Below are 26,682 nucleotides of genomic sequence, written 5' to 3'. Positions count from 1 at the left end.
AGTAACAATCTTAACAATGTAAAAAATAAAATAAGAAATAACAGAATCAGTATGAGGTACAAATCAAAACATTAATAGTAACAATCATTTGTCTTGCATTTTGGTTACATCACAATATTTGGTTTTCAACCTTCTTTTCCTTGGATAACCTGTTTTTTATATTAGATTGGCTATTTTCACATAAATAATAAACGTTTGTTGCTAAACCCTATAGAGCGTCGCAGTCCTGTTCCCTTTCATGACAACGCCAGGCCCAGGAAATAATTCCCAATGCGTAAATGTCTTTAAATAAATACTTTCGGAAAAGTCTATGAGGAAAATGAACGGGGATTTATTTTCCGGGTCTCTCGAGGGGGCGGGACTGCGACGTTCTATATAGATTTTCTTTTTTTCGACAGTATAATGACAATGTGCATTGTCCAACAAGTTGAAAGTGGATGAAAAGAAAAGTATGATTTTGAGATCGTTTGACATTGACAGGCAGTAGATTAGTAGTAAGATGACATCATCACAGAGCGACCCGGCAGTATCGGATGACATCATCACAGAGCGACCCCGGCAGTATCGGATGACATCACCACAGAGCGACCCGGGCAGTATCGGATGACATCACCACAGAGCGACCCGGGCAGTATCGGATGACATCATCACAGAGCGACCCGGGCAGTATCGGATGACATCACCACAGAGCGACCCGGGCAGTATCGGATGACATCATCACAGAGCGACCCGGGCAGTATCGGATGACATCATCACAGAGCGACCCGGGCAGTATCGGATGACATCATCACAGAGCGACCCGGCAGTATCGGATGACATCATCACAGAGCGACCCCGGCAGTATCGGATGACATCATCACAGAGTGACCCCGGCAGTATCGGATGACATCATGACAGAGCGACCCGGGCAGTATCGGATGACATCATGGAAACATGAAGATGACATGTGGACACATGCAGTGGTGGAAAGTAACTAAGTACAATTTTGAGGTATTTGCACTTTACTTGAGTATTTCCAATTTCCAATACTTTTACTTCTACTCCACTACATCTCGGAGCCAAAATTTGTACTTCTACTTCACTACAATTATTTGAAAACTTTAGTTACTAGTTACTTTGGCGATTTACATTTTGATTAGAAAACATACATTAACCACTTCAACCCCTATACATTTCGGCCATTTGAAAATAGACGATCTACAAGATCTCAATGTGCCGCGTTGCGACGCATTGAGAGCTACACATTTTGAACTTGTGTATTGGGACATTCTGCAATATGAATACTTTTACTGTTAGTGCTTTAAGTACATTTTGATGCTGATACTTTTGTACTTTTACTCAAGTACATTTACAATTCCGTACTTTTACTTGTAACGAAGTACTTCTAAATTGCAGTATTGGTACTTTTACTTAAGTAAAACAATTTCTTAAAACAAGTACTAACAAGTACTTTTTCCACCACTGGTCACATGTCCTTGTCGCTGACCAGGCAGTAGAAGTCTGTCCGCGCGGCGTAGCTGCGCAAACCCAGGTCGGACACGTCCACCTCGTAGGGCCTGGGGTCGGAGGTCACCGGTATGGGTCGGGGGTCGGAGGTCATGGCCGCTACGGGCAGCGCGTTCAGCGGAGCGGCAGGCAGGACGGGAGCTCTGGAGGTCATGGAGGTCAAGGCCTTGTAGACCGGGAGACGCAGTCCTGAGGGACAAACGGAGCAGAGGTTCTCTAACCGTTAGAGTCTAACCTGTAGGTTCTGGCTCAGGTCACCTTCCTGGAAATTACTTTTTCATCCACTGCACCCCCTGAATTACAATTTAGGCATTCAGCACACTCTTAATAATTAAAAAGAAACTGCGGCTTTGTCGCGGACCTGGTGACGAGGCCGTCACGTTATGATGACGAAACCGGAAATCAACCCATGCTCTGCTGCTACGGCTTCTGGGAAATTGAGCCCAATGCAAGTGAACGAGGGGGTAGGGACAATCTTGGCTCACTTTGCTCTTTGTTTGTGACCCGGATCAAGGAAGTGGCTTTTTTGTCGGCTCAATAGCAAATGCTGGGAGTGTTTACTAGCGTTTTTTCATGGATCAAAAGCGCAAATACTTTGGCGTATGCTGCAAAGGTAATAAAACAATCTAGGCAGCGTAGAATATTTGATTAAATAGCGTGGGAATGCGGGTTATGCCGGCAACGTGTTAAAATACGGCGAATTAAACACATAAAACAAATAGCAGGTTTAGCGTATTACGCATGGTGGAACCCTGGATTAAACAATTAGCCGCTGTCAAAGTGTTAATCCAGAGCGATTTACACTAAGCAAGAACAACACATGGTAATGCATCAAATACATAGAAATAGTCATCAAGAATCAAAAGCAAGCTGAGAACCTAACATCGCGTCTAACAGTGGAATATCTATATTATGGAACTATGAGTGCTATGTCTACATAAAAGGCTATCTAAATTACATAAATTGAGCCTTTGCATACATACGCCTGTAAGGTCGCTGAGGCTAGGGCAAGTGGTATGGCAATGTGTTTTGTCATGTCCAGAGTCTCAACACACGCTGCTGGAAAAGGAAGATCAGCATCAACATAAAGCTTGTCAATGTACGGAGGCACACAGTGCTGTAAAATATCAATAGATGGTTGTGTTGAGACTCTGGACATGACAAAACACAGTGATGATTTAGGCCATGTTATCTGCTATGGTGTTGATCCACTGACAGTGAAAACGCTGGTTTCAACACAGCCATCTTTTTAGAGTACATTGTGCTTCAGTATGTTGACAAGCTTCATGGAGATGCTAATTTTCCCTTCCAGTTCGACTTGGCACCTGCCCACAGAGCCAAAACTACTAGTAACTGGTGTACTAGCCTCGATACCCAGGCTTTCATTTCGTCTACTGACCATGGCATTACTGTGCTTAACTGACCAGCCAACTGGCCTGACCTGAACCCTGCACAGAATCTAGGTTGTATTGTCAAGAGGAAGGTGTGAGACATAAGACTGAACAATACAAATTAATTTACGGCTGTTATCAAAGCAAACCTGCGGGCTTCCATAACACCTCAATAGTGCCACTGGCTGATCACCTCCATGCCACGCCCCATTGATGAAATGATTTGTCTGGACCAAGTATTAACTGCATACATTAATATACTTTTCAGATGGTCGACATTTCTCGTTTAAATAAAATATTTGTTTTAGTGGTCTCGTAATTCATTGGGATAGGATTTCTGGATTTGCATGAGCTGTACGCCATAATCATCAAGATAAATGGGATGTGGGCGGGGGGCGAGGTTGCGCAACCCGGTCTAGGATCGCTAAAGAAGGAAAGGCCAAGCCAAAATAATAATGCAAAAATAGAAATCAGCGATCCGGTTTTGTATCAATAATAAAGCTTTTCTGACAGATCAATCCGCCAGGAGATTCCTTATGGCGGAGCGTTACGTCACAAGCAGTACGTCTGTTAACTGACTGCACTTTATTGAATACTACATTTTGAAAGAAAAAAACCTCTCTCTCACACTCATGCCAGTGTGCCAGGGATCACACACGCTCTCCTGTCCCCAAACCACACCAATGGGTCGAGAGATGCAACAAAACGGTTTTAGCGTTCGTCCCAGCGGTGTGTTGCATGTCGAGGCAAGTTGACCCACGTGATTCAATTGGCTCAATGCAATGGTTGCTTGCAACTACATGCGTCTACACGCATCTACTCGCAACCGTGTGGTTGCAAGGAGTTGCAATGCATGGCGACCCATTGGTGTGGTTTGGGCTTTAGGTAGCCTCAATCATAGACATAAAGGCTAGATGGCTCAAGGCGGAGTCTCTGACGTAGTTCACCCGGCGGCCATCTTGCTGAGGGGCTACAGTACAGTATGTTCAATGGCAAACAGTCATAGCTCCCTCAAATCTTGACGGATTTACAAACGGGTTGGTTTCTTACAAACGTTGTCAACGTGGCTATGATTCAGGATGCTTATCTGCTTAATTTTGTTTTTGATATGAACGTCGTATATAAGCATGTAAGTATGCAGACGTCTATGACGTTTATAACAAACCAAACCGTTTGAAAATCGGATGAAAATCGAGCAAGTTATTGGTTATTTAAAAAGTACATGCCCCATAGACACAATGTTATGCTGCCCACGTAGCAACGTCGCTCTCCATTGGCCAGAGCGCAGGTGGGCCATGCCTACCCTTGGGCCACACTGCAATGGATGCATTGCACCCATTATACATCCAAACATGCATATTTACCCAGGTCTCCAGACGGGTGGGTGTCCGCCCTACAGTCCAGGTAGTCCGGGGGTTCCAGGGTGAGGATGGGGTCCTTGTCGTCGTGGAGGAGGGTCTGGGGGTCTCCTCCTCCTCCTGCCCCCCCCCGGCGCTGGAGGACCACCCTGCCTCGGGGCATGGACAACGCCAGCTCCTTCCAGAACACCGAGGCAGGAGTCTGCACCAATCACAAGCACAGTTAAAAGTACATTTCTTTTTAAAAATATTTTTTATCCCACAATTTTGTAACCCATTTTTCACCCCTGTGTCAATTATCTAATGTTATCCTGGGCTCTACACACCCTCCGCCAACCTGGGGAGAGCAACGGACTTGAACTCATGCATGCTTCCTTCAAGCATGAGTGTCCAAGTTGCTCCTTGTGTCCGCGCTACGTCCAACCAGTTTCCCTGGTTGGACGTAGCGCGTTTAACTATTTGAACTATTCCTAAACCTAACCTCAGTAAAACTATGCCTAAAACTGTTTGTGTGCGCGTGCGTGCGTGCGTGCGTGCGTGCGTGCGTGCGTGCGTGCGTGCGTGACTGCGTGTGCGTGCGTACCACAGAGTTGTGCCTCCAGGTCAGAAAGGTCAGACGGTGGTGCAGCTCTTTGAGGGTCACCTTGACCTCTGACCTCATGTGTTTGACCTGACCGTCCAATAGGATGAAGACAGGCTTCTGGACCAGTTCCAACATGTGTAGCACACCCTGTCTGATACACAACAATACATTACATGTGTTAACATTATGGACCAGTTCCAACATGATGATACACAACAACACATGTGTTAACATTATGGGTCCATTATTTTACGTCACATCACCTCGCACTACTGAAACACCATGAAGGGATTATAATTAGGGATGCACCGAAAGGGAAATTCTTGGCCGAAACCGAATATAGGAAACAGTTGGCCGAAAACCCGAATACCAATTATCCGAATATGATTAATATTATATATCTTTTTTCCTACCATTGCTGTCATGGCTGTACCTTAAAGGTACCTGATTTGAATGCATTAATTGCATACACTATTCGGTGATATATTTTCTGCCAATTCGGGCCAAAAACCGAATAGGCCGAAAATGCATTTTTAGCCATTTTCTGCCAAATATTTTCTGCGGCCGAATATTGGGTGCATCACTAATTAGAATGACAACGTCGTCCACCCCTCATATATTCGTTCGCAGAGTCTCCATTTGCCCCCAAAACTTGTATTGGTTGAAATATCTATACACGCTACTATTTATTGGTTATTTAGTTATTTTAATTTGATTGGTTCGGGCTACGTCGCAAAACACCATGGCCGGCGCTCCATATTATCAGGACAGGTTTTCACGCAATATATTATATGAGACAGCAGGTCGCATTTACTATATAATAGTGCATTTCCCGTCATTTCCCGTCGGTTGGTCGGCCAGTCAGTCAGTCAGTCAGCCAGCCAGCCAGCCAGCCAGCCAGCCAGCCAGTCAGTCAGTCAGTCAGTCAGTCAGTCAGTCAGTCAGTCAGTCGTTTGGTTGGTCACACACTCGTGACATCACGTGACATCATCAGGGATGGACATCATCAATATTGGCCAGCAACTCTACATCTGACCTCAAACCTGAGCTGACCTGTTCTGACATTCCATATGTTGATCCTTCCCCATCCATCCTTCCTCTTTGATGTCTCCCTTTTGACTGATACCTGTCCATTTAAACTCTAGGCGGGCCCGCCCCGAAGTTATTAGTGCAGCCACGCCCGGCAGCGGGCGAAAACTACAGTTCTCAAACAGGCCCGGAAATTAAAGACACCGCTGCCACCCTTAGATCTCCATATATGGAGCTGACATGTTCTGACGTTCCATATGTTGATCTGACCTCATCAAACCCTGTACACTCAAGACACGCTCCATATATGGCCAGTACAGAATTCATTCCATATGTTGATCTGACCCCCCTGTGCCAAAGCACCAGTGCTCGCCCCGCAGTCTGCACCCAGGCGGATGCATGCACGCGACCTCGCACTTAGGCGTCCTACTGGTTATTCATATTATTACTATTACCTGAAGTGGGTTTGACACCAGTCCTGTTGCAGGTAGGCGTGAGACAGAACCACCACGAGGCGACGACACCGACTGATGTTCATCAGCAGCTCTGCAGAGGGATCTGACACACACACACACACACGCACACGCACACGCACACACACACACACACACACGGATTAAAGCAAAAAATATAATCTCACAATCTTTTTTTATACGATCGTCATAATCATTTCCAGGTCAAAATGTTCAGAAAAAGAAAATTCAACCCCTTTTTCAACCCCTGAGTGAGGTAGAAACTGCCAGTGCAGTGCAGTGCAGTGCAGTGCAGTGCAGTGCAGTGCAGTGCAGTGCAGTGCCAGTGCAATGCAGGGCAGTGCAGTGCAGTGCAGTGCCAGTGCAGGGCAGTGCAGTGCAGTGCAGTGCAGTGCAGTGCAGTGCAGGGCAGTGCAGTGCAGTGCAGTGCAGTGCAGTGCAGTGCAGTGCAGTGCAGTGCAGTGCAGTGCAGTGCAGTGCAGTGCAGTGCAGTGCCAGTACAGAAACCAACCTGCTCCAGGTAGTATGTCGTTGTCGTTCAGGTGCACTCGGTGGCCCAGTTTATTCTCCAGGTGTGGTTTGAAGATGAAGTGAACGAACTTCCTGTCGTACTCGTTGTTCACGTAGGAGATGTAGGCGTCGTAGAGCTTCCCATCTGAAACACAGAGATGTAGGCATCAGTCAGCTTCCCATCTGAAACACAGAGATGTAGGCATCAGTCAGCTTCCCATCTGAAACACAGATGTAGGCATCAGTCAGCTTCCCATCTGAAACACAGATATGTAGGCATCAGTCAGCTTCCCATCTGAAACACAGAGATGTAGGCATCAGTCAGCTTCCCATCTGAAACACAGAGAGATGTAGGCATCAGTCAGCTTCCCATCTGAAACACAGAGATGTAGGCATCAGTCAGCTTCCCATCTGAAACACAGAGATGTAGGCATCAGTCAGCTTCCCATCTGAAACACAGAGATGTAGGCATCAGTCAGCTTCCCATCTGAAACACAGATATGTGGGCATCAGTCAGCTTCCCATCTGAAACACAGAGAGATGTAGACATCAGTCAATCTGAAACACAGAGATGTAGGCATCAGTCCATCTGAAACACAGAGATGTAGGCATCAGTCCATCTGAAACACAGATATGTAGGCATCAGTCAGCTTCCCATCTGAAACACAGAGCGATGTAGGCATCAGTCAATCTGAAACACAGATGTAGGCATCAGTCAGCTTCCCATCTGACACACAGAGAGATGTAGGCATCAGTCAATCTGAAACACAGAGATGTAGGCATCAGTCAGCTTCCCATCTGAAACACAGAGAGATGTAGGCATCAGTCAATCTGAAACACAGAGATGTAGGCATCAGTCCATCTGAAACACAGAGATGTAGGCATCAGTCCATCTGAAACACAGATATGTAGGCATCAGTCAGCTTCCCATCTGAAACACAGAGCGATGTAGGCATCAGTCAGCTTCCCATCTGAAACACAGAGAGATGTAGGCATCCGTCAGCTTCCCATCTGAAACACAGAGAGATGTAGCCATCCGTCAGCTTCCAATCTGAAACACAGAGAGATGTAGGCATCCGTCAGCTTCCCATCTGAAACACAGAGAGATGTAGCCATCCGTCTCCCATCTGAAACACAGAGCGATGTAGGCATCAGTCAGTTAATATTCAATAGTTCTAGCGAACTTTAAGTCTGGCCCCTCTCAATGCATATCGCCCCAGGCAGATTAAGACTGGCACCTCTCAATGCATATCGCACCAGGCAGATTAAGTCTGGCCCCTCTCAATGCATATCGCCCCAGGCAGGTTAAGTCTGGCCCCTCTCAATGCATATCGCCCCAGGCAGATTAAGTCTGGCCCCTCTCAATGCATATCGCCCCAGGCAGGTTAAGTCTGGCCCATCTCAATGCATATCGCCCCAGGCAGATTGAGTCTGACCCCTCTCAATGCATATCGCCCCAGGCAGGTTAAGTCTGGCCCCTCTCAATGCATATCGCCCCAGGCTGATTAAGTCTGGCCCCTCTCAATGCATATCGCCCCAGGCTGATTAAGTCTGGCCCCTCTCAATGCATATCGCCCCAGGCTGATTAAGTCTGGCCCCTCTCAATGCAAGTCTGGCCCCTCTCCAATAGTGGGAGGACTTTACGGCCGAAGTGGTGACAAGCCAACCAGATTCATCTGGAACCAGGCTATAACCAACCAGGGCCCAGTATGCAAATATGGGGCGGGACTTTGTGGGAAAAAAAATCGTACACTGAGAGGGACGAGACTAGTATCCACGCAGTCGCAGTAGTATTTGTATCGCTACGCGAGGACGGAAACTCCTTTTTGTGTTTTAAGCATTATGTTATGCTTTAGCTGTTGAAAAATAGCAGATCTACAAGCTCATAGCGCAGCACTGAGTGCCGCGTTACGAGCTTGTGGATCTGCTGTTTTTGAAAAATCGTGGAAACGTGGCACAAATCTTTGAATATATATTCTTTCAGAGTGAACGTTTTTAACCCATATCTTTGCTTTTGGGGGGGGGGGGGGGGGGGGGGGGTCCCTGGAAGAACATATTTTCAGACGGGGGTCGGCGGCCAATTACATATAATTTTTGGGGGTCCTTGACTTGAAAAAGGTTGAGAACCACTGACAGAAACATGGGTTTTTTCAGAAAACTGTCAGAATTTAGATTTAATCGGCCTCAGGTCTAAATGGATTAATATTCTATAGTTGTAACTGTAACTCTCACCGTCTTCTAAATCAGTTTTCTGAAAAACCCCATGTTTCTATGTCAGTGGTTCTCAAACATTTTCATGTCAAGGACCCCCAAAAATATCTGTAATTGGCCGCCGACCCCCATCTGCAAACATGTTCCAGGGACCCCCCAAAGATTTGAATTAAAAACGTTCGCTCTGAAAGAATATATATTCAAAGATTTGCACATTTTCACGATTTTTCCGAAATGTGGATGGCAGAAAACCCACCAAGGACAGCGATTTTAGAAGAAGAGTTATGACTGTTTGAAAATCTTCCCTACCCCTGCTGTGCACTGATAATATATATATATGCAATCCCATAGTTGGAACAGTGGGGCGTTGCTATGGGAACCGGACCAATGTTAAAGGCTTCCGTAGGCATCAACCATTATATAGACGGAGTCCACGTTGGGGTACGTATATATACAGACTTGGGATATGACGCCACCTAGCGTCGACGTACGTATATATATATATATACGGACTTGGGAAAGAAAGAATTAAAACACCAAAAGGGGTTCCCGTTCAGAATGGGTTAAATAGTTGTAGTGTAAGTCTCACCGTTGACTTGGTGTTCTCCATAGGCGTTCCTGTACCACAGCTTGACGTCCAGGTGACACCAGGAGTACAGGACGGCAGAGACGAGCAGGCAGACGGTCAGCACCAGCGCAGCGATGACCGCGGCCGTGTGGCTCAGCTGGCCTGAAACACACACACACACACACACACACACACACACACACACACACACACACACACACACACACACACACACACACACACACACAGTGTGTCAGTGAGAATTCTTCTTCATGAAGGTTAATGTGTGTGTTTGGATAATTATGGGTGTGCGAGATTTGTACTCATAATGAGAAATTATATATTGGGTCAGATTGAGTGGATGAGAGAGCTCAGGTCCCCACATTCCATTCCACATTCCATTGGGGGTTTTTACGGCCCTTCTCCTGTTGGAAGACAGGCCATTATTGACTCCTTTCACAGGGAGAGTCAACTCAGGATAGAACATACAATAATTGAAGTAACCTATCTTTAATCCCTTTCAATTGTGTAAATGTGTTCTAAATAACCTATTATATATTGGGTTGGTAAAAAGGCTAAATGATAAATACCTGTAATAATCTAAGCAGTTTAAAGTAGTTAGACATTACAGGGACTGTAATAGGAGCTGCTGTAGCCAGAGGTGCAAGCTGGATGGTCTGTGGGATCTGATTGGCTGAAAGTGTCAGTATGGAGGTGGGATCAGTCAGAGGGCTGCATTGACTATTCTGTATGGCACAAAGTGTAAATTAGATTCACCAAATACCATCGAACGTGATACATGTCTAGGCAGAGACCAGCGGTAATTATTTGCTATATATTATATGCTATAATGTATTATGCGATATATAATTGTACATTATTAATAATTGATGTAATATGATGTTTAGATGGTAACCAAATGTCATCTGTGTTCTTGTCTCCCCATCGTTGATCAATTACCATCTGATTAACGATAAGGTAGAATTAAAACCACATGATTAATGACTAAGTCTGAGAAACAACAATGACAAGCTAAGCTTACCATGATCTGGGAGTTTTAGAGTGTTCCAATGATAGAACTCCTACCGACAGAGCAGATAGAATTGTACCAATAGGACTGTAACCCAGATTCCGGGATACTGAATTCATCTTGTGTTGGGGGAAGTTAGGGGAAGTGTGAACAGAACGTGTGAATGTATGACTGAAAGTGTTTAATTAATATGAATTAATAAAAACCCTATAAAATGCACGTTTGAGTTCATCGAATATAAGCTATCATTGGGAGCATTTGGTTCAACTGTGCGTGTTAGTCCTTTAACTCTGCCTAGTACCAGGGCTGGTCGGAGCCTCGGCCCAACAACGCCAAATAACCGAACAGTTTTAATTCGCTGTGCACTAAAGTGCACGCGATTTGTAGCGTAATATAGCCTATAATCTAGGCATATTACAGTTTTAAATCATAGTGCGTCACTGACGTGGCGTGACTTAAACAAGTTTGTACCGTGCGCATCAGCGCACAGTTTAAATCGCGGCCGGGCGGTTTGACTAGTAATAGCCTATAATCTAGACATATTGCTAGTGTAAATCGCTGCGGGCAGCGACAAGATCTGTACCGTGCGCATCAGCGCACGGCTTGGATCACGGCCGGGCGGTTTGGAAGCATAATATAGCCTAAACTGAGACCGTTTGGACATATTATGGTTTCAATCGCTACCGCGTTTAAAGAACTTTAAATTAGTGGTCACTAAAGTGACCGCAATTTAAAGGCAGTTGTGCTGTGCATTGGGATCAGTGCACAGTAATTCGCCGCCGAGCGAAAGTTAATTCGCCGCCGAGCGAACTGTTTAAACCATAGAGCCACTAAAAGTGCCTAGTTTGAACAGAGAGAAAGTGCCGTGCGCTGGGAGCAGCGTGCAGCTATACACGCGCCCGGGCATATTTAAGATAGAATATAGTCTGAACCGAAACCGTTTGACATATTACAGTTTAAATTGCTACCGCGTTGTAAAGGGCTTTAAATAGCAGTCCCTAAAGGGATCTGCAATTTAAAGTTGTTGTAATTCAGAATATAGTTCAACTGAGACGGTTTGACTTTATTCAGTTGCCGTGCTGTTAAATTAAACAGCGTAGATCGGTGTATAGTCACTAAAGTGACCACAATATAACAAAGATAAATTACTGTGCGTTGGGACCAGCACACAGAGTTGAATCGTGCCACACTGATAACCACAGGATTAAATCAGACAGAATTGGGGCCGAAAGACGGCACCCCGTTTGATTGTGGTTGTCTGGTGTGACGTGTATTCAACTGAAATTCAAGCCGTGCGTTGATAGCAGCGCATGCCGCAGTCGTAGTATCCACAGGATTAAATCAACTATAGATGCTGCCGTGACGGCATGCCGTTTGATTTGTGCTACTAACTACGCGGCACCGTTAAACTGTTTTCATGTGGTTATGGGGCCATGGGAAAAACAGCTGTTAAAACCGTAAGCCACAAGTGACTGCGGGTTTAACAATAGTTTGGGAGTCATTGTTCGATAAGGCAGAGTCCTAATCGACGGTCAGTTTAGGAAACTGATTACCAAAGACTATTTGTAACCAAACATAAAGTTTAATTGAGACCGGATAAGACACCGGTCGTTTAAACCAAGAGAGGTGCTTTTTATAGTAACCACAATAAAAGTGTTTTCTTTCTGGGTGCTGAGACCGCACCAAGGAGAACAGCAATTTAGTGCATGTGGGGGGAAATTCCTCTTTCTGTCATAAATGTCCCAATGTGCTGAGACAGTGCAGGGGGACTGGTAATTACTGTCATGCGGTATAGTCTACCAAAGCGTAATTAATAGCGGTGATACATGTTTAGAACAAAATAGGGTTCTAAACTCAGCATTAAAGGCGATGTAATAATCTTACCAGTCAATAATGTTTAACGCTGAAAGCGTGCTTTGAAGTGCGCATAAAGGAAGGGCGTGTCTATAATAACTGTTGCGTGACGCATCTAGCAAAACCTGTAATCCAGGTTTAACGGAAGGCTAAGAGTTTGACCGCCCACGGCCAATATAAATCTATATACTTATATTATATATAATCTATATAATATAAAAAGGTTATAGTATAAAAAGGTTTATTTGGTAGGGAAGTATGGGCTTCTCTGAGTAGAAATAATGTCAGAGTCCGCTAATTAAAGCTGGGCCAAAAAACTAACCATTTACTTGAGTGAATGAATGATTTGTGAAAGTCGACTAAACCACTAACCCAGTCCAATTAGTTCCTGTACTGTTTGTTAAAGGGAGGGACAGAGGGGGTGGAAAAATGGCTTCTTTAAAGATACAGAGCTCACAGGCTCAAGCTATGTTTGATAGCACAACCTATAGGGTGGATCTTTGTATGGACAGGGGTTCATCCAGCGAGATAACTGAAAGTTTTGCTGAGCTGGACAGGGCGATGGACGCTGTGATAGACGCGTCAGTAGATTACGAGATGATCCTTCAGGAACAAAACGAAGATAGACTCGCACACATAGAAAATGAATTACTGAATTTATATGTTAAACAGTACAACAGTGAAAGATACCGTTTAATCAGGGCTGCTATCTGTCAGGAGAATGACAGGGTAGCCAGAGGTGTCGTCACAGCAGGCCTCTGTGAGTGTCCTGCAGAGAGCAGGAACATAGGAGCCCCAGAGAAGAGGGGCATCCAGCCCGCAGACGCAGCACCAGACGTCACGAGACGTGACATCACGGACCCCTTCGCCAGCGCAGAGACGGGCGGAGCGGAGACGGTGCCAGCGGGGACCGGGACCGCCCCAGAGGGGCGAAGAGACAGGGCTACCAGTCATCCGGGCTGGGAGCAGATGGAGCCTGTCACAACGGAAGAGCCTGGTGCCTGCAGTATCCATGCAGGGAAGCCAGAGCCCTCTACCGTGGGCAACGAACCCACGACAGGACAAGCCCTCAGTCAGCACCGTAGCAGGCCAAGAGCAGCTACGGGCAGAGCTGAGGGAAACCAACGAGCGGCAGACGTCGCACCTGTGAACCACGCAGTTCCGCAGCCTTCAACAGAGGAGGAATCGCCGAACATCGACGTTGGACAAGCAGAACCGACAGCAGAGGCAGAGCTGTCAACGGGAGCGGAACAGGTGAGCGGCCTTCCGGAGGAGGAACTGGAGGCTGCCTACGCCTCACCGTTCATCAGCAGAGCCATGCCCACAAACGGCGTGGGCAAGGCCGACGAGTCATCAAATCTTCTCACCACAGAAACGCCGAGCGTGATTTGTGGCATTACTGGTGCCAGTCCACGCGTTCAAGAGGCGGTGGGGGAGGTGCATGACACACACGCCAAGCACCCTGGGGTGACTTTCGTGAGGGGTCACCCGAAGATTGCCCCCGTGAAGGGTGGCAAACCGGGAATGGCAAAGTCCAGTCTGGTACAGAAAACCGCAGTGTCGACACATTTGTTGTGTCGAGTTTGTAAAGCGGCTGAAAACAAGGCCACAATAACGCCTTTTCTGATTGATCCTGAAAAAGGAACGAGACCATGGAAGAACGCTTTCATGCCAGCGAGATCAGAACTGGGACAGGAGAGTAGCATGTGAAATGCTTCTCCACCCATTTTGTTCCTACAGCAGGGAACAATTGGGGTCAGTGACAACAAGATGTCACAAACAGCACACACACACACACACACACGCACGCGCACGCACACACACACTCACAGACGAGATGTGTGTCTACCAGTGCATATAAATGTGATGATGTATGTGGGTTCATTATATCTGTACAATAACAAGTTACAGGTAAATGGATTTAATTTGTGCCAATTAAGTCCTTATGGACAAAGGTAAAAAAGAATGCTGGTAAAATGATTAAGTTTCCTTCGATTGGGAGGGGGGAACATTGTCTCTCAAAGTGCAAGTGGGTTTTGTGCGTGAACGCGTGGGCGCGCGCGCACAAACTATCACACACACAGGCACAAAGACTGCATGTGTGAAAGACACATAATGTGGTTCAAATGTTGCAAGGGTTTGCAATTTTCAATTGGGTTGCTTTTGTTAAAGTCAAATTAAAAAATCCAAAGAAGTAAATGACACCAAGTTGTTATTTTGTTAAAATCACAATTTGAAGTTCCTAACAGGAAACTACCAGGGGTAATAAACTGCTTTGTTTGAACATGTGTTTACCAACTGGGCCCCATTCTGCAACCAAAAGAGTCGTTTCAGGTGGGGGGAGCGCAGGAAGAATGTTTTCTTAAAGATAAGGAACCAGTCTTGTGTGGAAAATAAACTGTCCTTCTTCCTCAAACCAAGGGGGTTGTTTAGATAAGTCTGAAGCTTTGTCCAGGCAAACAGCCATAAGGTTAAACGGACAGAGGTGACCAAAAGTTCATGTCAGTTAGGTAACCCCTAACTGACATGACATGAAAAAGCTTCTCTCCTACAAAGTGGAGATGCACTGTATCACATTATTACAACAAGTATACATAAGTTTGATTAGCTGTAACTGAATTTAATACTTAAGGGTGCGTTGGGATAATTACAAAAAATGTCCACGATATCGACGCATGTAAACCTTTTATTATTTTCATTGTTTATTGATTTATGCAGTTAATGGGTTGTGTTTATTTTAATGTGTTTTTCAAAGTTGTATAATGTTATAACTTCAGTATGTGGATCCAGTATTATTTAACAGGTTCCGAAATTACTAAAAATGGCATGCGCCCAAATATCAAAAAATAATATTTCCGAAAAAATTAATATCAAAAATAATCTTTCAGTTTATGGAAAATGAATGACCATATCAATTTTCATAACTGAAACGTGAGGGGTGTTTGGATAATTATGGGTGTGCGAGATTTGTACTCATAATGAGAAATTATATATTGGGTCAGATTGAGTGGATGAGAGAGCTCAGGTCCCCACATTCCATTCCACATTCCATTGGGGGTTTTTACGGCCCTTCTCCTGTTGGAAGACAGGCCATTATTGACTCCTTTCACAGGGAGAGTCAACTCAGGATAGAACATACAATAATTGAAGTAACCTATCTTTAATCCCTTTCAATTGTGTAAATGTGTTCTAAATAACCTATTATATATTGGGTTGGTAAAAAGGCTAAATGATAAATACCTGTAATAATCTAAGCAGTTTAAAGTAGTTAGACATTACAGGGACTGTAATAGGAGCTGCTGTAGCCAGAGGTGCAAGCTGGATGGTCTGTGGGATCTGATTGGCTGAAAGTGTCAGTATGGAGGTGGGATCAGTCAGAGGGCTGCATTGACTATTCTGTATGGCACAAAGTGTAAATTAGATTCACCAAATACCATCGAACGTGATACATGTCTAGGCAGAGACCAGCGGTAATTATTTGCTATATATTATATGCTATAATGTATTATGCGATATATAATTGTACATTATTAATAATTGATGTAATATGATGTTTAGATGGTAACCAAATGTCATCTGTGTTCTTGTCTCCCCATCGTTGATCAATTACCATCTGATTAACGATAAGGTAGAATTAAAACCACATGATTAATGACTAAGTCTGAGAAACAACAATGACAAGCTAAGCTTACCATGATCTGGGAGTTTTAGAGTGTTCCAATGATAGAACTCCTACCGACAGAGCAGATAGAATTGTACCAATAGGACTGTAACCCAGATTCCGGGATACTGAATTCATCTTGTGTTGGGGGAAGTTAGGGGAAGTGTGAACAGAACGTGTGAATGTATGACTGAAAGTGTTTAATTAATATGAATTAATAAAAACCCTATAAAATGCACGTTTGAGTTCATCGAATATAAGCTATCATTGGGAGCATTTGGTTCAACTGTGCGTGTTAGTCCTTTAACTCTGCCTAGTACCAGGGCTGGTCGGAGCCTCGGCCCAACAACGCCAAATAACCGAACAGTGTGTGTGTGTGTGTGTGTGTGTGTGTGTGTGTGTGTGTGTGTGTGTGTGTGTGTGTGTGTGTGTGTGTGTGTGTGTGTGTGCCACACATGCATCTTAACCGGCCACACATGCATCTTAACCGGCCACACATGCATCTTAACCGGCCACACTTGCATCTAAACCGGCCACACATGCATCTTAACCGGCCACACATGCATCTTAACCGGCCACACATGCATCTTAACCGGCCACACATGCATCTTAACCGGCCACACATGCATCTTAACCGGCCACACATGCATCTTAACCGGCCACACTTGCATCTAAACCGGCCACACATGCATCTTAACCGGCCACACAAGTATCTTAACCGGCCACGCTTGCATCTTAACCGGCCACGCATGCATCTTAACGGCCACACATGCATCTTAACCGGCCACACATGCATCTTAACCGGCCACGCATGCATCTTAACCGGCCACACATGCATCTAAACCGGCCACACATGCATCTTAACCGGCCACACATGCATCTTAACCGGCCACACATGCATCTTAACCGGCCACACATGCATCTTAACCGGCCACACTTGCATCTAAACCGGCCACACATGCATCTTAACCGGCCACACAAGTATCTTAACCGGCCACACTTGCATCTAAACCGGCCACGCATGCATCTTAACCGGCCACACATGCATCTTAACCGGCCACGCATGCATCTTAACCGGCCACACAAGTATCTTAACCAGCTACACTTGCATCTAAACCGGCCACGCATGCATCTTAACCGGCCACACATGCATCTTAACCGGCCACACATGCATCTTAACCGGCCACACATGTATCTTACCGGCCACATTTGCATCTAAACCGGCCACGCATGTCGGGAGCCATGGGTGATTCTTAACCGGCCACACATGCATCTTAACCGGCCACACATGCATCTTAACCGGCCACACATGCATCTTAACCGGCCACACATGCATCTTAACCGGCCACACTTGCATCTAAACCGGCCACACATGCATCTTAACCGGCCACACATGCATCTTAACCGGCCACACATGCATCTTAACCGGCCACACATGCATCTTAACCGGCCACGCATGCATCTTAACCGGCCACACATGCATCTTAACCGGCCACACTTGCATCTAAACCGGCCACACATGCATCTTAACCGGCCTCACAAGTATCTTAACCGGCCACACTTGCATCTTAACCGGCCACGCATGCATCTTAACCGGCCACACATGCATCTTAACCGGCCACACATGCATCTTAACCGGCCACGCATGCATCTTAACCGGCCACACATGCATCTAAACCGGCCACACATGCATCTTAACCGGCCACACATGCATCTTAACCGGCCACACATGCATCTTAACCGGCCACACATGCATCTTAACCGGCCACACTTGCATCTAAACCGGCCACGCATGTCGGGAGCCATGGGTGATTCTTAACCGGCCACACATGCATCTTAACCGGCCACGCATGCATCTTAACCGGCCACGCATGCATCTTAACCGGCCACGCATGCATCTTAACCGGCCACACATGCAACTTAACCGGCCACGCATGCATCTTAAAGGGACACTTCACCCTTTTTGCCAAAAAATATATATCAATGACGTTTATAAGATTTAGAACACTTTCCTGGCGTTATTTTTTGTGTAATCTCTGGGTTTAGATATTTTAGATTAACGGGTGGCTCTGACGTCAGAGACACTCTTCCGTATTGCTACCGGACTACATTGTCTCCTCACACTGCAGCTAGACCAGCCCCAAAACACAGCCGTCACGGACACTGCGATTTGTTCCACCTACAACCTTCGTTGACCGCACCCCCACATGCGCATTTGTTATTGTGTTTGTGTCATGTCGCCGTTGTCCGCAGAGCAGCACCAGAGAGACGCGCTATGTTGCCACGAATCCCCCCCCCCCCCCCCCCAACTCTAGATTTATTATAATGATATGAAGTGACTTGCCATAAACCATCCATTAACTCCCCATTCATCCAATTTGCATCTGCTTGTATTAAACAACATTAAACTCACCAACATTGCAGCTGTAGGGAAAGCTTGAATATCCACTTTCAAACTGCAAAGCTTTTGTTTCATAAAAATCCACCGAATCTTTTTCCCACTCAGCTCTGCACTTAGTTTTTCTTCTTTTTTAGTTCTATCTCACTACTAGAACTTTCTGACTCTGAGGTAGATAAGATTTTTGGCTGTCAACAGCATCCATTTGTTTTTTCAATGTTGTGGACCGGAGCGTGGTGAAATAGTTGCTAAGATACGATCGTACCGTATTTGGCAACTAAAAGACCTGTCCCGTAATGAACCGATACGGGACGCACTTAATCCCGTATTTTTGTCTCGTGGAAAAATGACAGCGCGTTATGGTGATTCTCAGTCACTCGCTCCCATGCAGTAATAAGAAGGGGCAGCCGACTGAGCTATAGGAACAGGAAAGCAAGACACTGGAACCTGGTGTCTGGAAGGGCGCTAGGCTCAGCTCATTGGTCAGTACTCTTCATAGGCATGCAGCAGAGCCAATCACTATGCAGTATCGTATCTTAGCAACTATTTCACCACGCTCCGGTCCACAACATTGAAAAAACAAATGGATGCTGTTGACAGCCAAAAATCTTATCTACCTCAGAGTCAGAAAGTTCTAGTAGTGAGATAGAACTAAAAAAGAAGAAAAACTAAGTGCAGAGCTGAGTGGGAAAAAGATTCGGTGGATTTTTATGAAACAAAAGCTTTGCAGTTTGAAAGTGGATATTCAAGCTTTCCCTACAGCTGCAATGTTGGTGAGTTTAATGTTGTTTAATACAAGCAGATGCAAATTGGATGAATGGGGAGTTAATGGATGGTTTATGGCAAGTCACTTCATATCATTATAATACATCTAGAGTTGGGGGGGGGGGGGGATTCGTGGCAACATAGCGCGTCTCTCTGGTGCTGCTCTGCTGACGACAGCGACATGACACAAACACAATAACAAATGCGCATGTGGGGGTGCGGTCAACGAAGGTTGTAGGTGGAACAAATCGCAGTGTCCGTGACGGCTGTGTTTTGGGGCTGGTCTAGCTGCAGTGTGAGGAGACAATGTAGTCCGGTAGCAATACGGAAGAGTGTCTCTGACGTCAGAGCCACCCGTTAATCTAAAATATCTAAACCCAGAGATTACACAAAAAATAATGCCAGGAAAGTGTTCTAAATCTTATAAACGTCATTGATATATATTTTTTGGCAAAAAGGGTGAAGTGTCCCTTTAACCAGCCACACATGCATCTTAACCGGCCACACTTGCATCTAAACCGGCCACACATGCATCTTAACCGGCCACACATGCATCTTAACCGGCCACACATGTATCTTAACCGGCCACATTTGCATCTAAACCGGCCACGCATGTCGGGAGCCATGGGTGATTCTTAACCGGCCACACATGCATCTTAACCGGCCACACATGTATCTTAACCGACCACACATGCATCTTAACCGGCCACGCATGCATCTTAACCGGCCACGCATGCATCTTAACCGGCCACACATGCATCTTAACCGGCCATGCATGTTGTTGTTGTTGGACTGTTGCAAGTCGGACTGTTAGTACGTCATAGTTGTAAACTTGTAATCAGTATTTGGTACCGTTACTCTGCAGGTTGTAATCAGTAGATGTAATCAGTATTTGGTACCGTTACTCTGCAGGGTGTAATCAGTAGATGTAATCAGTATTTGGTACCGTTACTCTGCAGGGTGTAATCAGTAGATGTAATCAGTATTTGGTACCGTTACTCTGCAGGTTGTAATCAGTAGATGTAATCAGTATTTGGTACCGTTACTCTGCAGGGTGTAATCAGTAGATGTAATCAGTATTTGGTACCGTTACTCTGCAGGTTGTAATCAGTATTTGGTACCGTTACTCTGCAGGGTGTAATCAGTAGATGTAATGGGTATTTCTTACCGTTACTCTGCAGGGTGTAATCGATGCTGAGGTTCCTCAGCTTGCAGCTGTAGAGTCCAAAGTCTGTGTTCTCTGTGAGGCTCAGTGTCAGAGTGCTGGATACCTGGAGACGCCCTGGACCAGGAAACCTGTTACAATATAAATGAACCAATAAGAGACCTGTTACAATATAAATTAACCAATAAGAGACCTGTTACAATATAAATACACCATAAGAGACCTGTTACAATATAAATACACCAATAAGAGACCTGTTACAATATAAATACACCAATAAGAGACCTGTTACAATATAAATTAACCAATAAGAGACATGTTACAATATAAATGAACCAATACGATACCTGTTACAATATAAATGAACCAATAAGAGACCTGTTACAATATAAATGAACCAATAAGAGACCTGTTACAATATAAATGAACCAATAAGAGACCTGTTACAATATACATACACCAATAAGAGACCTGTTACATTATAAATGAACCAATAAGATACCTGTTACAATATAAATGAACCAATAAGAGACCTGTTACAATATAAATGAACCAATAAGAGGCCTGTTACAATATAAATACACCAATAAGAGACCTGTTACAATATAAATGAACCAATAAGAGACCTGTTACAATATAAATGAACCAATAAGAGACCTGTTATAATATAAATGAACCAATAAGAGGCCTGTTACAATATAAATACACCAATAAGAGACCTGTTAGAGGTTTCAGCAGATGTACAAGCTCGTAGCGTGGCACTGTAGATCTGCTTTTTTTTTTTAAATCGTGAAAATGTGGCGCAAATCTTTGAATATATATTCTTTCAGAGCAAACGTTTTTAACTCATAATATTTGCTTCTGGGGGGTTCCCTGGAACTACATATTTTCAGATGGGGGTCTGCGGCCAAATGTAGATAATTCTGGGGGTCCTTGACGTGAAAAATGTTGAGCACCACTGACATAGAAACATAGGTGTTTCAGAAAACTGTCAGGATTTAGAAGCCTTTTGGGATAAAAACAAAATTATTCCATATGCCCGACAATAATAGACTGGAGGACATAGAGCCTTTGTCCTACTCCTTTATTAATTTTATATTTAGTCGACTAAAACTAGACTTACACAAACACTTTTCAGCTGACTAAAATGTGACTAAAACTAAATACATTTTTATTCAAAAGACCATGACTAAAGAAAACTAAATAAAGTCAACACTGGTCCAAAATGCACCTGGACGAGGAGTTGTGACGGTGCATGGTGTCGTTGGCCAGCGGGCGGCCATCTTTGAGCCAGGCGAAGGTGAGGTCATCACAGGGCGATCCTTGGGGGTCCCAGGGCAGCAGGGCATCACAGCGCAGGGTGGTGGGGGGGTCGGCCCCCCCCAGGCGGGCCCACACCGTTACCGGACCGCCCGATTCCACCGGGCTCCAGGAGATCGGCGCTTTAGAACACTGAGATTCTGACAGTGGTGGGAAAAAAATACTCAATTAATTTACTTCAAGTAAAAGTATCAATACTTGTGGTGGATTGTTGTGGATTGGGTGACGTGGGGCAGGTGTTGTGGATTGGGTGACGCGTGGCAGGTGTTGTGGTGCGGGTGACGCGTGGCAGGTGTTGTGGTGCGGGTGACGCGGGGCAGGTGTTGTGGTGCGTGTGACGCGGGGCAGGTGTTGTGGTGCGGGTGACGCGTGGCAGGTGTTGTGGTGCGGGTGACGCGGGGCAGGTGTTGTGGATTGGGTGACGCGGGGCAGGTGTTGTGGAGCGGGTGACGCGGGGCAGGTGTTGTGGTGTGGGTGACGCGGGGCAGGTGTTGTGGTGCGGGTGACGCGTGGCAGGTGTTGTGGTGCGGGTGACGCGGGGCAGGTGTTGTGGATTGGGTGACGCGGGGCAGGTGTTGTGGAGCGGGTGACGCGAGGCAGGTGTTGTGGATTGGGTGATGCGGGGCAGGTGTTGTGGAGCGGGTGACGCGGGGCAGGTGTTGTGGATTGGGTGACGCGGGGCAGGTGTTGTGGAGCGGGTGAGGCGTGGCAGGTGTTGTGGAGCGGGTGACACGGGGCAGGTGTTGTGGAGCGGGTGACGCAGGGCAGGTGTTGTGGGCGCGTAGCGTGAAAAACAAAAGGCTCACCACAACCCAGGTTTATCTAATTACTAGGTGTGTCAGTCCCCTCTGTTAAGGTCTTAACAACAAGCCCTTGGCACTCCATCTGTAAGCCTTACCTCTGACGACGAGGCGGAATGTGATCCAGGCGGACTGGTTCACCATGCAGGTGTAGTTCCCCGCGTCGCGGAGGCTGAGGCTGGGGAACTCCAGGACGGCATTCCCTTCCTGAGGATCCAAAACCTGGACAGGACCCCCGGAGGAAGACCCAGGCCCCTCGCGGGCGGGGAGCTGACGACAGCCTCTCGTCCAGGTCAGGTGGCCGTGGCTCTGGACCTGCGTGGCGTCTGCGGCACAGCTGAGGCGGTACGGAGAGCCCTGCTCCGTGGCCACCACCTCCTCGGAGAAGATGCCCCCGTCCATGCAGCTCTGGGCTGTTCACGCAGTGAGAGAAGACATGAAGAAAAGATGCCCCCGGTCCATACAACTGAGATATTGACCTACAGTACCGATGAGCTCAGTAGGTGTTTTGTCGTTATTCTGTGGGTTGATGACGGCTACTGTTTTGGCACGCCTCCTCAGTAAACTATAGGATCATAGAATGCAGAGAGACAGTGTAGTGTCTCAGTAAACTATAGGATCATAGAATGCAGAGAGACAGTGTAGTGTCTCAGTAAACGATAGGATCATAGAATTCAGAGAGACGGTGTAGTGTCTCAGTAAACTATAGGATCATAGAATGCAGAGAGACGGTGTAGTGTCTCAGTAAACTATAGGATCATAGAATGCAGAGAGACAGTGTAGTGTCTCAGTAAACTATAGGATCATAGAATGCAGAGAGACAGTGTAGTGTCTCAGTAAACCATAGGATCATAGAATGCAGAGAGACTTGAAGAGGTATGCCAGGGATCCCCCATAAGAGAGGATTTTTACAGCTCTAGCAGTGATTCTCAACCCGTTTAATTTCAAGCACCCCCAGTTTGACACGCAAGGCTACGGACCCCCATTTAATGGCATTTCTATCTCTGGGACCCCAATTTAAATGGTAAAACCAATGTTAAGTTAACTCTGAGGGTGTACAAATGGAACCAAACGGACACAACGTTATATATATATATATATATATATATATATATATATATATATATATATTATTGTGGGGCTCCTTGACATGAATAAGTTTGAAAACCACTGATATAGAAACATAGGTATTTCAGAAAACTGTTAGGATTTAGAAGACAATTGTACTACAATCAGGTCCAAATGGTTTAAGTAGAGTAGCCTACTTCTGCCTAGCCCTGGCATAAGCCCAGCATAAAAAGTGCACGCAGTACATTTCCCCCTGTAATAGTCACAAGTTGTGTTTGTTATTTATTAACCCAGCAGCATGCAGAGCAAAGTCCATGCATGGTGTTGTTGTTGTTGGCCGCCAGGGGGTGCTCATGTGACTGTGGCCACGTCATTTCTGTCACCTCATGTGATTCTCGTGTCCACATCTTAATTATTTTCGCATCAAAACCGACGACCAATACATGACTCATCATCATACAAAGTCAAGTCAGGTTTATTCGGTTAAAAGCAATAGCAGTTATAGTTGACCCAAATAGGCTACATAGACCGTATAGGCTATAGTCCATTTACACAACAATAATAACAAAGCCTATATAGTAGCCTATAATGTGTAATATAATTCTAATTCATAAACACAAGTCTCAACTTCATTGCTGTTCAAAACGAAGCAAAAAACCTCATCCTCAATCTCTTTTTTAAGACTTAATAATCATATGAAGTGTTGGAATTATGAAAACTACAAAAAAATAAATAAAAACATTATCTTTTTACCCCTCGTCTGTTCTAAAATAGCAGATCTACCTGCTATTTTCGGGGAAAAACAATATCGACAAATATTGGCACAACAATCTTTACACACATATGGGTCCATATGATCCATCACGGCTAAAGAAAATAGGCCTATAGCCAATAGCCTACATCTCGATGTGACTTGAAAATGTTTGAGAAAGACTCTCCTATAAAAGTAATGAATGAAATGAAATAAAATAAAATAAAATGCAATAAAATAAGCGTTAAATATCTACTTTACCCTCGGTCATTGCGGGTGTGTAGCAGCAGCAGCTCCATAGTAGACCCAAGTACAGCATCACGAACACCATGATTCTTCTGTCAGTGCATTAATAAATAGTTACATAAATATAATGAACAATTCTCTATTCATCCGGATTAAACTGAACAAAACATGCTTATATTATAGTTAGAGCCGCTGCATCGCACACCCCGAACGTTTGTTTACGCCGCGGACATTTCACTTTTAACTTGTGTTTTGCTTTTCTTTCCCTTTTCTTTTTTGTTACAGTCACTAAACCTGGAAGACCTGTTTCTGGGACGGAGCCTCCTATTGGCTGAGGGGGCACTCACGTGATGCCCTGCTCGGCATCATGCTTCACCTGTGTGTGTGTGTGTGTGCGTGCGTGCGTGCGTGCGTGCGTGCGTGCGTGTGTGTGTGTGAGTGAGTGTGAGTGTGAGCGTGTGTGTGTGCGCGCGTGCGTGCGTGCGTGCTCACACAGAAACTGCTCAGGCTACATGTGAGCTTGTTATGATGATAATCAAAATCTATACAAATTAGTAACTACATTTTTCATATAATTGTAGCGGAGTAAAAGTGCAGTATTTGTCACATATAGCACACAATAGCACACATATTAAAAACAATACAAAAACAGTAGACTACAAACAATACCCCAAAGGGCTTTAGGCCTATAACACAATAATAAAGCTTAACTATAATAGGACATGATTTGCAAACAAAACACGATTGCATCACGAATACAATTATATTAGCAGCATGTTTATTTATGAAGAGGTATCCATAACTCTATGGTTAAACTACAGTGAAATGTACGTATTAAATGTAATTTCTGTTCCTGTCCACAGGGATGTGCTGTTACTCCTTCTTGGAGACACAAATCCTCCAACACAGTAGGCTAGTAGGCTACTGCTGTGTGTGTGTGTGTGTGTGTGTGTGTGTGTGTGTGTGTGTGTGTGTGTGTGTGTGTGTGTGTGTGTGTGTGTGTGTGTGTGTGCGTGTGCGTGTGCGTGCATGCGAGTGACTGTGTGCCATGAAAGGGGATCACCATGGGAGTCACATGGTTTGACCAAACAATTCTGTTTGATGGCTGTGTTCTGCCCATCAAACACAAATGTTTGGTCAAACCATGTGACTCCCATTGGAATTGCATTGTTGTTGGCCATTAAACACAGACAGAACACAGAAAATGCATGTGATATGTGTATATGAGGCCTTAGGCTTCATACACAAATACAGAACGCATGTTTTTAATAATCTGGGGACCCCTCAAAATAAATTGGCGACCCCCCGAGGGGTCATGACCCCAGGGTTGAGAACCCCTGTCCTATAGTAACTTATTACACATTGAGTTTTCAAATCCATCGGTTAAGTGCCATGGATTTATTTTAATGTTTTACATTGATTAAAGACGTCGTGAAATGAAGAAGAAGAATTGTAGTTTCACATTTTATTTTGTAGTTTCCGTTTCACTCCTCCAGGGTATGGGACGTAGATTCGCTACATGTGTGACGCGTGCACGCGTGTTTGGACGGACACGCAGCAATGGGAATAGAACAGGTGAATTTTTGTTTATGCTGGACTCGACACGTCATCACGCATCACGTTTTCGTTCAAAGGAAGTAATAGAGGGTATGCGTGTGACATCATCATCATACCCGGAAGTTATGCGGGAACACCTACTGACACTGTGCGAAAAGCATGGAATATGCATGTGTATATTACAGGAAACTCCCATTAAACTTTCCAACAAACTCCGGTAAACTTCCGAATTGTACCATCACACATGTATATTACCGTATATTGCTGTATATGCCTACTACGTTTTCAAATAATTGTAGCGAAGTAAAAGTAAAAATTTTGGCTCTGAGATGTAGTGGAGTAGAAGTAAAAGTACTGGAAAATCAAGTAAAGTACAAATACCTCAAAATTGTACTTAAGTAAAAGTACTTACTTTCCACCACTGCGTTTTTACATGCT

General features: G+C 45.1%; 2 protein-coding genes across 2 annotated transcripts in view; one reads left to right on the top strand and one right to left on the bottom strand.

Annotated features, from left to right (window-relative positions):
• The window catches only part of pkp3a (plakophilin 3a), a 486,421-nt gene that overhangs the window by 61,360 nt on the left and 398,379 nt on the right, over positions 1-26,682 (top strand). The window lies entirely within an intron of this gene.
• Positions 1,359-24,712, bottom strand: sigirr (single immunoglobulin and toll-interleukin 1 receptor (TIR) domain; the record flags this gene model as incomplete). Its single annotated transcript, XM_079502246.1, has 10 exons — positions 1,359-1,695; positions 4,262-4,457; positions 4,839-4,989; positions 6,323-6,425; positions 6,852-6,995; positions 9,651-9,791; positions 20,506-20,633; positions 21,734-21,962; positions 22,721-23,035; positions 24,703-24,712. The coding sequence occupies 10 exons, from the start codon at positions 24,710-24,712 to the stop codon at positions 1,466-1,468; spliced, it is 1,647 nt and encodes a 548-aa protein (XP_079358372.1). The 3' UTR covers positions 1,359-1,465.

This window comes from Electrona antarctica, assembly GCF_951216825.1.
Source record: "Electrona antarctica genome assembly, chromosome: 5".
Taxonomy (NCBI): Eukaryota; Metazoa; Chordata; class Actinopteri; order Myctophiformes; family Myctophidae; genus Electrona; species Electrona antarctica.
The sequence above is the reverse complement of the archived record's forward strand: the minus strand, read 5'-3'. Positions and strand labels throughout refer to the sequence as shown.